A 13,074-nucleotide genomic window follows, 5' to 3' on the forward strand; every position below is an offset into this window, starting at 1 on the left:
CATGCCCCTCTTCTGAGCGCTACGTCAGCAGTGATACAAACATGGCGGAGTCCTCAGCGCGGCCGCCGGGCTGCACCACTCCTGCGTTGATATTAACTTTCCTCACCACGTTATTATTCCAGCGCAGCGTCGCGGACATCGTCTCAGGTGCGTCCACGACGGAGGAGGCTCCTCACCGCCGCTTCGAGTACAAATACAGCTTCAAGGGTCCTCACCTGGCGCAGACCGACGGCAGTATCCCCTTCTGGATCCACTCGGGAAGTAAGTTTGTGTCCAGCTGTCAACACACAGCTGCTCGTCCTCCGGCTCCGACACCGACACTCTGTGTGAACACAGTCCGCTCAGAGGCGTCACGTCGGCGGCTTGTTTTCCCCGCTATGCACCTCTTATTCTGTGGTCACAGCGGTTTTGCGTCGTTCATTCAAAACCTCGTTAGCAAACTGATTGATTTAAGCAGCCGAGCTTCACCTCAAAGTCCCTGTGACACTCACACGCGTGAACGTATAAAACCCAGGGTTTAAAACAGGACGTTAACGGTTCTGTCTCCTGCAGGAGTCTGTGCTGACACATGCATGTGAAGTATTGAACTTTCCTCCTCAGAGAACAGGCCTTTGGATTCTTGCATCACACAGCGAGTCGTCCAGCTGCTGACACGAGCGATCAATACAGAGATTACAGATACTCCCTGTAAACCAGCGTCAATGGGTCTGAGCATTATCAATGAATCTACACATTACTCTACAGTTTAAATCCCACAATCAACACATTGATAAACTACATTGATACTCAAGTGGAAACTTCTGGCAAGTCCACTTGTGAAACCACATTTAAATGCACTAGTTTCTGATCCTTATCTGCACCAAAGTGCACACACTCATAGGTATGTGCCCCCTAAATGTGCCTGAGTTTTTTCATCAAGACATGAATCATTTTCTGTGAAACGCCCTGTCTCACAGCATCGTGAAAACAAATTCCTGGATCCTCACCAAAGTTTAATGGGCTCAAACAAACGCTAGATGAAAACATGAACTCTTTGGCGGAGGTAAAACTTGAGAAAGCCATCCTCCCAGTCTCCTAGAGTCCACTAGATCTCCTCCTTCTTCTCCTGCCCCCTCTGTGTTGTCCCTTTAGTAAACAGTGGTTTACACAGAGGTAACAGGAAACCAGGAGGCTGACATGTACAAGGAGCCTGCAGCAGGACTCAAACCCCAACTTAAACCCCTCAGGCCACCATTACGCACAAGTTGTTTGTTTTGTCCCATCAACAGGCCAAAACTCAAAGTTAATTCTGCCAACTGTTACATCAGGCAAGACGAGCACTTCAGCGTCATAAATGAAATACTGCCACTGGGTAAAGTTAGGAGTTTTTGCTTTAAAAGATAACTAAAGAAAATAGTACAAACTACCCTATTCAAGTTATAATTATATTAAAAAGATAAAATCAGCAAGTATTAACTAGTGGCATTAACAACTAGGATGGCTCTCAGTAGAAAGCATTCCTCCACCAAGGCCCAACAGTCTCCTTAAATCAAAACAAGCCGCATCAAGTTGCACACATCGATATCAGTTCCCTAAATATTTCTGATATTTTTCATCAACATTCATGAATTACTCACTAGGAAATTGGTGAAAAGGTTGCAATGTTTACCACCAAACTTTCGTGAGTTCTTTGCTGACCCATACCACATCCCTCCACCAGGTTTTCTTGGAAATTTGACCGGTAGTTTTTGAGTAATCTTTCCTACAAACAGACCAACAAACAGACACAGGTGTAAGCACAGCACAAGTGCACAAATGTTAATGTGACTCTGAGTAAGTCTTGATTGTACAGAAAAATAATCAGAAGAAAATATCCTGTGTCTCAAGTATCTAAAGAATTTACTAGGGGAAAATAAACAAACAACACTACAAGATGGCTGAAATGGATATCAAACCCATATGCTGCTGAAGTCGCAGAAAAACATTTGACAGGGTATTGTTTCCGTAGAGAGCATCAAACTTAACGTGTCACTGAAATCCTTCTTCTCTCCTCCATCCCAGATGCTATTCCCAGTGCAGACCAGGTGCGCATCACACCGTCTCTCAGGAGCCAGAAGGGCTCCGTGTGGACGAAGAACCCCGTCATCTTCGAACACTGGGAGGCCGAGGTGACCTTCAGAGTATCTGGAAGAGGCAGGATGGGAGCGGACGGTTTGGTAAGGAGGGGGACGCTGCCGGGGAGAAAAGCTCTCTAGAGAACTTTCTTCTGTTTGACTGTTATTCTTTATGAATTAAATAAATGAAAAAGTTGTAAAACAAATGCTAATATTCCCCAGACTAAGGTCTGAAAAGTTTTGTGTTTGCATTGTTACAGAAGCTGATGCATCATCAAAATCAATCCCCAAATCTAATCTGCACGGCCCTGCAATATATCTTTAATCCACAACCTTACACCTTATCATATCCAATGTAATATTTGAAATTACTGAACTAAAACACTAAAGAAACTAAACCTTACCATACATTTACCATGCTGAAAAATACAGTTAGCTTGTAATTGGAGCTGAGTATAAGATCTACTGTATAAAGCACCTGCTGCCTCGCAGACTCTAAATGTCAAGTATGGAAAAACCTGTATCTGAAGCGAAGGTGCACTCCCTGTTTCAGGAGGCGTGTCTTGCCCACAGGGGGAAATGACAAGCGTCTCCACACCTGGGGAAAACAACAGTTTTTATTTGCAGTATTTAAGCCAAACTGCACTGATGAGAAGAAATGACTGTTGTTCACAGACAGGAACATGACAGGTGATGCAGGAGTTGGATTGTGCTTCCAAGTTATCTCTGCAGAAATTAAAGACAATCTAATATTATTATAAATATAATCTTATATTGATCAGAACATTATTCGACATCATATGACATCATAAGACAACACAATGAAGTTAGAAAATGTATAATGATGTCATGGAAATGGAATTATTGAAATTTGATAAACAGTAAAGCCCAGCTGTAATCTGGCATTATTAAATGAATAAACAAAGCATAGCCTGATTGGGGTATATATATACACACATGTAGCGTATATACAGCGTGCACACAGGGTACCACTTTTTAATCTTTTGTTTTACAAATGTCAGTGAAACAATTATTTAAGTTAAGTATGTGTGCTATTTTCTTTTGTGTTGACAGGCTGTGTGGTTCACAAAATCACAAGGCCTCGACGGCCCAGTGTACGGAGCCGCCGACAACTGGAACGGACTTGGAATTTTCTTTGACTCTTTTGACAACGATGGAAAGGTCAGTGTCAGCTTTACACTTCCAAAAATTCTGTAGGCTGCTTGCACACTGCTACGTTTTAGTTTGAAAACACATCACTGTTGCTACGTTCACGCCTGCCGTCCACACTTCTCTGGAGTTTTCAAGTGCTTTAAACAATCAATGGCACAGTTGCAGTGACTGGGCACAAGACGGAGATCGTTACTCATTTGGAGCTTGTGTGGGTGGACAGAAGTCAGTTTCGCCATTTTACAGTTAAAACATATTTACATATTATTTGCTTTCTGTTCCTGAATGAGTTTCATGTGGAGCTTTGTAAACAGCACCTGAGCAGACTCGCAGCTAACACAGATTCAGTCTTTTTTCTTTGCAACCAGTTAAAAAATCTGACGTAGACGACATCCACTCAGGTTTGATTGTTAACTGCTGTAGTCAAATAGGAAGTGTGTTGAAGATAAAAATATATCTGTTGATCACTGTCGTGTAAAACAAGTCATTTACCGTCACATTTGAGAAGTGTTTATCTGTGCTCAGGTACCAGTTTGATATTTTGCCATGAGATTACCTAAAATACATTTACTTGATGTGAAGGATTAATGCATCTCCTTGTCGTCTCATCCTCATTCCAGAAAAATAACCCGTCCATAATTGTTGTGGGAAACAATGGCAACCTTGTTTATGACCACCAAAAGTAAGTAAACAGTTCTCTCGCTTAGATCTGATGTCATCACCAACTCAAATTTTTTAACAACTTAAAGAAGATTAGGAAATATGATTATATTTGCTTGGAAAGTAAATAATCCTCCATTTTTCCTAATCTCCCCAGAGCCAGTGAAAGCTTTAAATCACTCTTTCAATTCCAGTTTGTCTTAGAGTTCAGTGTTTTCCAAACTGAGTGTTTACAAAAACAGACATTAAGTTGTATTCACTTATATATTAAAGGTTCATACCCCTACATCCTACTGTGCTTTTCCCAACTCATGACGATGTGGAGCCTTGTTTTAGTTCTATTTTTGTCTAACAATGTTGTGTTCATCTGGCAGTGACGGCACCACACAAGCCCTCGGCACATGTTTACGAGACTTCCGCAACAAACCGTATCCTGTCCGAGCCAAAATAATATACTACAAGAAGACACTGACGGTAGGAAGCATCACAGACACACGGCCCTATGGCACATGCTGAGAATCAGTTATATACAGTATATTATATATATATATAACGATCAGCTGATGATCATCTTACAGACATATCGGTGTCTGCTTTAAGGTTTGCCAAAATGAAACTTCTTTTACAAAATAAACAATGCAGAAAAACTGTGCATTTGTTTACATTGTATGTAAAAAAAAAAAAAAATCCACGGTCTATATATTAGGTCGTATTTGTGTTTTCTTTTAAAATAGTTATTTATCACTAAGTATATGTTTATAGTGTAAAAAATCTAAATTACAGAAAAAAATATATATTTTTTTGTAGTGAGGGTTTGATAATGACATCTTAGAAGTTAAAGAAAAAAATATATAGACAGATATAACATATTGATCTATCAGTACAGTCAACAGTATTTTTATCAGCTGCAGTATCATTCTTTTTCCTCCTCAGGTGATGATCAACAACGGTTTCACTCCAGACAAAGAGGACTATGAGTTCTGCACAAAGATTGACAACATGGTCATTCCCCCTGAGGGCTTCTTTGGCATTTCAGCCGCCACCGGTGGTTTAGCAGGTACTACTCTAAAAATAAATCAAAAAGAATCAGGGTATTTCCCCACCATAACCGTATCCTCATTATTTCTTTCAAAGTAAAAGTAGTGTGATATTTCTCCATTATTAAAGTTTATATACCCTCACAGCCTAATTATTTTGGGATGATGAGCCACATTATTACTGTTATTACTGCCATTTTCTGCCCTATTGAGATATTACTCATGTTTTTGACTCACTATTACCCTGTTGTAGAAAACTAACCTTAACATGACTATGGTAAAATCAGTTTATTACTCTGTATTCACCAGGTTTTTCCCAAGATACTACTTACTCGTTATTACTATGCTGTATTTTCAGTAAGCTTCTCTGTTGTCATTTTCTAATTCAGAATTTCTTTCCTCCCTCAGATGACCATGATGTCTTGTCCTTCTTGTTATTCAGACTCACAGAACCAGGCCAGCAACCGGTAACTACATTTTCCTAGATCTCCTCATTCTCTCCCAGTCCAGTGTGCAACTTACTTTTCAGTAGCTGTGTGTGTCTCTGTGTGCGCATGCTCGCATGTGCACAATATAGCCTAAGCTTGGCCTCTATTGAGCTCAGAGTGGGCTTTTTTTTTGTCTTCTCCATTGAAGCCCCCACCTGAATCTGAGATTCCTAAAGAAGAGAAGGACAAGTACCAGGAGGAATTTCAGAACTTCCAGCAAGAGCTCGACAAAAAGAAAGAGGAGTTTCAGAAAGAGCACCCAGACGTCCAAGGAGAGCCAAGTTAGTGTTCTGAAATCATACGGCCCAATTAATTATGTTAAAGGCACAGGGTAAAATATAATTAAGAGTAAAATTCTATTATTTCTTTTCTCTTTCTCTTTTTCTATATTAAAGGAACAAACTCAATTAAAATTTGGAAAAATACAAATTTCCGAATCATAATTTACTTAAAAACATGAGCATGTCCAAATTGCCCCATAAAAGGTTTGTTGATTTCATTTCAAATGATCTTGTTCTCCTCTTCAGTTGAGGACCTGTACGAGAGCGTGAATGACCGGGAGATCCGGCAGGTGTTTGAAGGCCAGAACCGGATCCATCTGGAGATCAAACAGCTCCACCGGCAGCTCGCCATGATCCTGGACGAGCAGCGCAGATACGTCTCCGTTATCACCGATGAGGTCACCAAAAAGGGGGCGAACGTCGAGTCGGGACAGGTGAGCCTTTTATTGCCCAAATTTTTTACACCAGATCCACACAGTCAGTTCAGGATTATAAAAAAAACACTTAATTTCATCTAGAATTCTCCTTTTCACACAGATGAAAATGTAGAAATCCACATTTTTCTGCAAACCCGAGATTAATTTCTTATCACTGTTAATCTAGAAGTGTAAACCTGCTTAAACAGTGAAATAAAACTTTAAAAGCAAATGGACATTTAAAATTCACTTCAGTGACGTAATTGTGTTTTCCTTCCAATAAACTGTTTTTATGACAGGTTAGCAAAACTTATAAACCTGTTTTTATGACAACTTTTATCAAATGTCAACATTGACGTGTTTGATCACGCTGTGCTGTATTTGTCTTCTAGGTCGATTCTGCCAATTCTCAGTTGAGCACCGTCTTGTCTACCCAGCAGGAGGTTCTCAGAAACCTGAACGAGTTGAAGTAAGTAACAACAGCATCCATTGTTGCGGATTTTCGGTCCTAAAAAACGAGCTGTTGTTTGTGCAACCGCAGATGAAGAGAGCAGTCTGTGATACTCCAGAAAAACAAGGGAAATCCTGCCGGTAATTCCCTGAAATCATATTTAATCTCAGGATGCCGTGGCTGCAACATCGCAGGTGTCTGCCTGCCTGATAATCCAGCCACAGACACGGCTTCCTCCACACTCAGTCCGCTTGTGTCCGGTCTCTGCTTGTGTTGTTGACAAGGTAAAAATACAATGATTAATTTAATTTAAGAATACATTTTTAAAATCCTGACTGATTTTGAAATCGGGTGAACATGAGGAGAATCTTCACAGATATTCTTCTCTATCATCTTAAACATGGCCACTCCACAAGATAAGAAAATAACGGCACATCACCCAAAACAGGATGGGGAAGAGTTGCTGTAATGTAAATAGAGAAAGCAGAAGGCGAAATGAGTCTGGATGAAAAAATGGATGGAGAGACACGGTCACTCTTATCTATTCTTTAGGTTAGATTTGAACTGTCGTTAAAATATCTGTCAACAGTAGCATGCTAGCTGAAGTTAGCCTCAGACTGTTAACCATTGTTCGTCCGCACCATCAGCTGCTGAGTGGTTTCACCGTACAAATAATCCTCCTGATTTTAAATCATAAATATGTTTGATAATTATCGGTGCTGCCCAGATGATTCTGTGGGCAGCTCGGGAGGTTTAAGAACGGCTCTGTAACCCATCACACCACCTGACAATCTGGACCAAACATCGGTATCGAGCTCAGGTTCCACACCAGATTTCTCCAGCGATTCTCTGGGTTGTTCGAATCAGGGTCATATCGGCCTGGAACTCCTTTAGTCTGATCCCAGATAAAGAAAGTCATTTATTTAAAATATATTATTCCACATAATAAGAATCCTGTCATTGCTGAGGCACAGTGTGATAGGTACAGTAAAGCCCAGCTGTAATCTTCTTCCCCTTCAACTGTAAAAAACGCTCTCCTTATCACTCTCAGATCACAGCCTGCACAGATTTTAATGCCAAGATAATACAGCTTAAGAGATTTTATGATGGTGTGCCTTCCACAGCAGAGACTCAGATGACTGTTTGATTTTGGTACTTACCGTGAGTAAGCCTGATTAGGTATAGAGAATGTAATTTTTTGATGTGGAGCGTTTTTATTTTGTCAATAACATATTTGTGCTTTTGTACGGCTCGTGTAAGGTGCTTGTGGGCTTAGTCATTGTGAGCACGCAAGAGATTTAAAAAAAGAATAAAAAGAAGAAGTAGTCATCTTCAAAACCAAAGATTAGTGAGTGGATTTTAATCATTATTTTCCTTAGTTTCCCTAAATAAAATATTCAGCTAGTTGTTTAATTATAGCTTCACTTTTAGCTCAGCTTGTAATTGTTGAGAAAATTTAAATGTTTTTTATTTTCCTCTTCAAATTGTGACCTTTCAAAAATCAACAGTGTTAATTTATTCAGTAAATGACCTGTCGTGGCCATTTCTTAATTTTAACCCACCATCTGCATGAAGAATTAATCAGAATCACAAGATATTAAAGATTTTATTTCATGTAACATTAATCTCTTAGTCTCATGTATCATAAAAGAACCAAGCTGTTTATATGCCCTAAATCCAACAGGACATTCATCCTCAATTGACTCTGCATACATGATTTTCTTTATTTCATCGCTGACCCATAACTCACATGGACTCTGACTTGTCTCATATATTTAATTCCACACAGACGCCTCTATAAGTGAATTATATCCTATAGATGGCAGGGAAAGACGGAGTTTCTCTAACGATTTAATTTCCAGAAAGCACATTATCAGAGTGGTCATTGGAAGAGGAGCTGAATGAGCTGATTGACACGTTAAATAAGTTCAGACCTGCGGCAAAAAGGCGGCAGCTGCTTCATTTTGTGCGCTAATGTGAGCGACTGATCTGTATTACCTTGTAGATTAAGCTCTCAGTTTATCCTGACCCGTCTTTTTAAACACCCAAGTTGATGATAGGACTTCATCCGAGACTCCAAGGAGGGCTTTCCGCTCATAAATGGGTCAGTTGTGGTAAATAAAGATTAGATGTCGGCTTTAATAAATGCTCACTTACTTTCTCAAGGGAGATTTTTGTTTGTCCTCTCCCCCTTCTCTATGTGAAACAAATTAGATTTTGTTAATATGTCATCCCTAGCCGTCCTCTCAGACCGCAGCCATGTGGCCGAGCAAGAAAAGGCCACATCTTAGCACCATTTTTGTCCTTATCAGATTAGTCGTCTTTAAATACATCTGTCATACACAGCAAAACACAGTTTCCTTCCAATTGATTTCTTGTCACAATCAGGACTTACGCTGCTGGAATTCCTTTCATTTGTCAAGTCACTTTTTTTTTCTTTGTAATCGTCTTAGATGTGTTTAAGATGATAAAGGAAACTTATTGCTTCCTCCCTGTAAGTAATCAGCCTTGAGAAATTTCATTTTGTTGAGAGATATGATCCCAGCTTAGACATTTTCATTCTCTCCTCAGAATGGTTTATTTTGCATTTTAACCTCATTTACTTCTGAAATTGAAAGTAAAGACACAGATGTACAGAGGACTGGAGGCAGCAGTGATCGATCATGCATGTTGATGTCTGTTCGAGGTCCTGATTCACGGACATTTGACAATTAGTAACTTAAAAAAATACGAGAATCAGGCCGAGACAGTTGCAGTGACACAAAACAATAACAAAATATTATCTTTCCAGAATGTTGGCTCTGCTCCTGATTCATAACAGGCCACCGTTTTAGTATAGAAAAATGATTACTTGTTTTTATTGACCATAAACATAACAGGATGTGTATATCCTACAATAAATGGCATATACCATACTGAAAACGCCCTAGATGGGTTTAGCATCATGACGAGAGTCTGGATTACATATTCCAGATAGTGTTCCTCTGTGTTTTTTTTTATTAACCTCCTGTACTTGTAATCTGTTGTAAGAACATGTTTTTATAAGGGATTAATTTAGCAATCATGACCTCTTTTATCAGATGGTAATTTTCTGTTTTTCAAACTTTGAGAATATGCAGCCTCTTGTGAATAGGGATTAAAAGATTAATTTTTGGACTATTTGTATGATGGTAAATAAATGATACCACACAGCATACTGTACGTTCTGTTTCCAAACATGAATTCACTCAACGCATGTATCAGACTGTGAAAGGTAAACAGACTAGACTGTATTGTTGACATGTTTATTGGGTTTTCAAAGGCTGTGGGACTGAAGATTTATCTGAAACAGTCATAGTGTTCGTCTACAGGGACTGTGATCACTTTGTGTGTCCTCGTCTCCGCAGAAGCTCCTTTCACGAGTCGCTGAAACAGATCGGCTCGGCCCAGCACCAGGGAAACGCAGCTGGTATCGGAACATATGAGACCATTCAGCACTTCAACGAAATCAAGGAACACCTGCACACGGTCAAAAGAGACGTGGATCACCTGGTGCAGCGCAGTGCTCAGGTACAGATCAGAGTCTGGACTCACTGACACTTCAGCTACTTGCAGACATGCACTGAACTCCCGAATTTTCCCTGGAATTTTCCAGAGCTGCTGAAAGTGAGAATGACAAAATCTTGTCCAAACTTGTCCTGCTAGTCCCCAGTAGAATGTCGGGAACGTTTTTAAGTGAGCCCATGTGAGAACACGGCAGGAGAATGTCCAGAAGCTTCACAGAGAGGGAGTGGGTGTGTTGATGACGTTTCCAACAGCGACTGACGCAAAAATGCAAAAAATTTAACGAAACTAAAAGAATGCAAATATCTGTAAGGTGCCATACACGTAGAAGACGCAGACAAAGATCTCTGAGAACTTAGAAAGACATTGAGATACGAGAGTGTTTGGGGATAAGGACCGACGCTGGTGTCGATGTGCTGTAAACAGAAACATCAGCAGATTTCCACAGCAAATTTGATAAATCCCTTCCTTCTACCCAAACACCACTCTTTTGCCTGAATGATGTTTCCTGTTGTTGCGAAGCGTCTGACTCGGCAACCTCCTGCTGCATTCTTCATTTGTGAAAGGCAAACTCCGGAAAATGCCCAGACACACTTTTTAGATGAGTTCCTGTCTAAAAAGTACTAAGGCAGTTAGAAGAGTTCACTCTACTGAATCCTGATCTTATTCCGTGTGTTTCCACCTGCAGAATCCTGCTGAGAAGATTGTAAAGTGCCCTGACCTGCCTCCTATGCCTTCCTGCTTATCCACCATTCATTTTATAATCTTCATCATCATCCAATCAGTCCTGTTCTTCTGCTACATCATGTACAAGTAAGACACTTTAATTTTTTTTGTTCCTTTCTGTGTGCTTAAAAGATCGATGGCTTTTTAATGAATTCTCTGTTTCTCCTTTTCCCTCTCGTAGAAGTCAACAAGAAGCTGCAGCAAAGAAATTCTTTTGATGAAATTCTGAAATGAAAGTGTGTAAATGAGGGAATGTCCATTTTGGTAATTTTTTTTGGTTTAAATATTTTCAGATTGTAAGTTATTTTACTTGAAAAGAATAGTTTTGTCGATGGAGTTTATTTTAATTAATTGCAGATTTTTAATTTGATCAATCATTGTGTATAAATGCTAGTGTGAGACTTCCATCATGATGCTATAACTTCCTTGCAGTATTTCTGATCAGTCAGATCCGTAGATTTTGTTTTGAAAAGCTGAATCTGCCACAGTCCCATTCCACGAAACCAACCCGAAAACAGACAAAATCAACCTGTGTTTTGACTTGTGCAATTTTGTATAAAAGACTGCTGAACACTTGGTGAACAAAACTCAAAGAGCCGATGTCTGCTTCTGTTTTTCTGTTTTGATCGAGTCAGACGTGTCAGAATCCGACATATCCTCCACCTGAACAATTTACATTACACTGCTGCATAATAACACAAGAACAAAGCTTTTATTAACTTTTTACACTTATGGATTCTTTCTAAAAGGAGTTGTAGTTTACATATAACTACATAAACACAGGAATCAATGGGGCTGAACTTAGTCACAGCCGTCTTGCAAATTAGAAAATCTTTAGATTTTTATCAGTTCGGTATTTAAACTACTGGACATTTGAAATTTTAACCCTTTGGTGGTTTTACATGAAAAGTTTAGTGTCACTAATCCTAAAAATAAACCATCATCTAATAGTTATAAATATCCAAATGACCACATTTTATGACAATAAATTTAATAGTGGTTGATTCATTTCACTGAGGACCGAAGTCGCAGGTCTTTAACCATCTGAGGCCAGATAGTTACATTATTTACCTTTTTATTATTATTTATTCATTACTTACGGTGGGTTTTCTGTTTTCTGTTTCTTTTTTTATGTCAAAATGGCTTCTCTGGAAAAAAAGTCCATTCAAATTTATTGACATTGATTTCATCTACATCTATAAAATAACCTGCAGTACATGCAGAATATAGAATATATGTGTTTGTGTTTTTCAAGGAAAAGAAAGATGTGCAGTAAACTGCTTCAGTGTTTGCATAATCCCTGATTAGAGTTCAGGTTTCCTGAGCAACAACTACAACATTCAGAGAAATGTTGTAGTTGTTGCTGCACATCTTTCTTTTCCTTGAAAAAAACATACATGCATTATATATCTTATATTCTATATTCTGCATGTTCTGCAGGTTATTTCATAGATGTAGATGAAGTCAATGGAGCAAATGGTAAAGGAGATCTTTGCATCCTTAATCTCTTTCACACTAAACCTACAGTATTTTCATGATATATTGTGAGGTGTCCTTGGATGTCTAGAGAGGCCCTTGTTGATTTCCACAACATTGCAGTGTTGATCAGTAGCTAAGTGATCTTGCAGTAAAGAATGAACGTGTGATTACACTTGAGCAGAAATCCAGAAATCACAGGACACATCTGATGGCACAGTTCTGAAACGTTTGACAGAACTAGTGAGGTAACCAAAATAAAATGGAGAAATGAAGCCTGAGCAATATCTCCTCCTGTCAATCATCTTCCCACGGAACAATAGCACGGCATGATGGGAGGTTCCAGTGCAGATAAACATGACTGTAATCCCGCTTCTCTCTCTCTCTCTCTCTCTCTCTCTCTCTCTCCACTCTGCTTGGCCTCAGCAGTATAAGCTGCACACGGGCCGGCCCATACTTTACTAATACGATTAAGCAGCAGTGGGTGTGTGTGGTCACAAAGTGAAGGCCCCTGTCTGCAAAACTCAATTTCTTAATGATAAATGCTGCACCTTGCTCTGCCACAGAATGCACTAAATGTCCAAAATAAAAAAGACAACAACATCCACCAAGGTCTGCATGATTTAAAAATAGAGAAAGAAAACAGGCCATCTGCCTCTTAGCGTAGTGGAGCAGGGGGGATTAAATCCAGATTATGGCCGAGGCAAACCGTGTGTGTGTGTGTGTGTGTGTT

The 13,074-nt window shown here is 39.5% G+C and overlaps 1 protein-coding gene across 1 annotated transcript; it reads left to right on the forward strand.

Annotated features, from left to right (window-relative positions):
- On the forward strand, positions 1-11,458 carry lman1 (lectin, mannose-binding, 1). Its single transcript, XM_034602908.1, has 13 exons — positions 1-261; positions 2,041-2,195; positions 3,168-3,275; positions 3,884-3,945; positions 4,298-4,397; positions 4,857-4,980; positions 5,369-5,427; positions 5,597-5,729; positions 5,976-6,163; positions 6,538-6,614; positions 9,983-10,145; positions 10,828-10,952; positions 11,047-11,458. The coding sequence occupies exons 1-13, from the start codon at positions 42-44 to the stop codon at positions 11,081-11,083; spliced, it is 1,551 nt and encodes a 516-aa protein (XP_034458799.1). The 5' UTR covers positions 1-41; the 3' UTR covers positions 11,084-11,458.
- The last annotated feature ends 1,616 nt before the right edge of the window (positions 11,459-13,074 follow it).

The sequence above is a fragment of the Hippoglossus hippoglossus genome, chromosome 12, assembly GCF_009819705.1.
Source record: "Hippoglossus hippoglossus isolate fHipHip1 chromosome 12, fHipHip1.pri, whole genome shotgun sequence".
NCBI classification, from domain to species: Eukaryota; Metazoa; Chordata; class Actinopteri; order Pleuronectiformes; family Pleuronectidae; genus Hippoglossus; species Hippoglossus hippoglossus.

Bases quoted from the DNA above. Each gene is read 5' to 3' on its own strand.
- lman1 (XM_034602908.1), top strand. From the start codon at position 42: ATGGCGGAGTCCTCAGCGCGGCCGCCGGGCTGCACCACTCCTGCGTTG. The intron at 3,946-4,297 runs GTAAGTAAACAG...TTCATCTGGCAG, and splicing joins CTTGTTTATGACCACCAAAA to TGACGGCACCACACAAGCCC. The intron at 4,398-4,856 runs GTAGGAAGCATC...TTTCCTCCTCAG, and splicing joins ACTACAAGAAGACACTGACG to GTGATGATCAACAACGGTTT.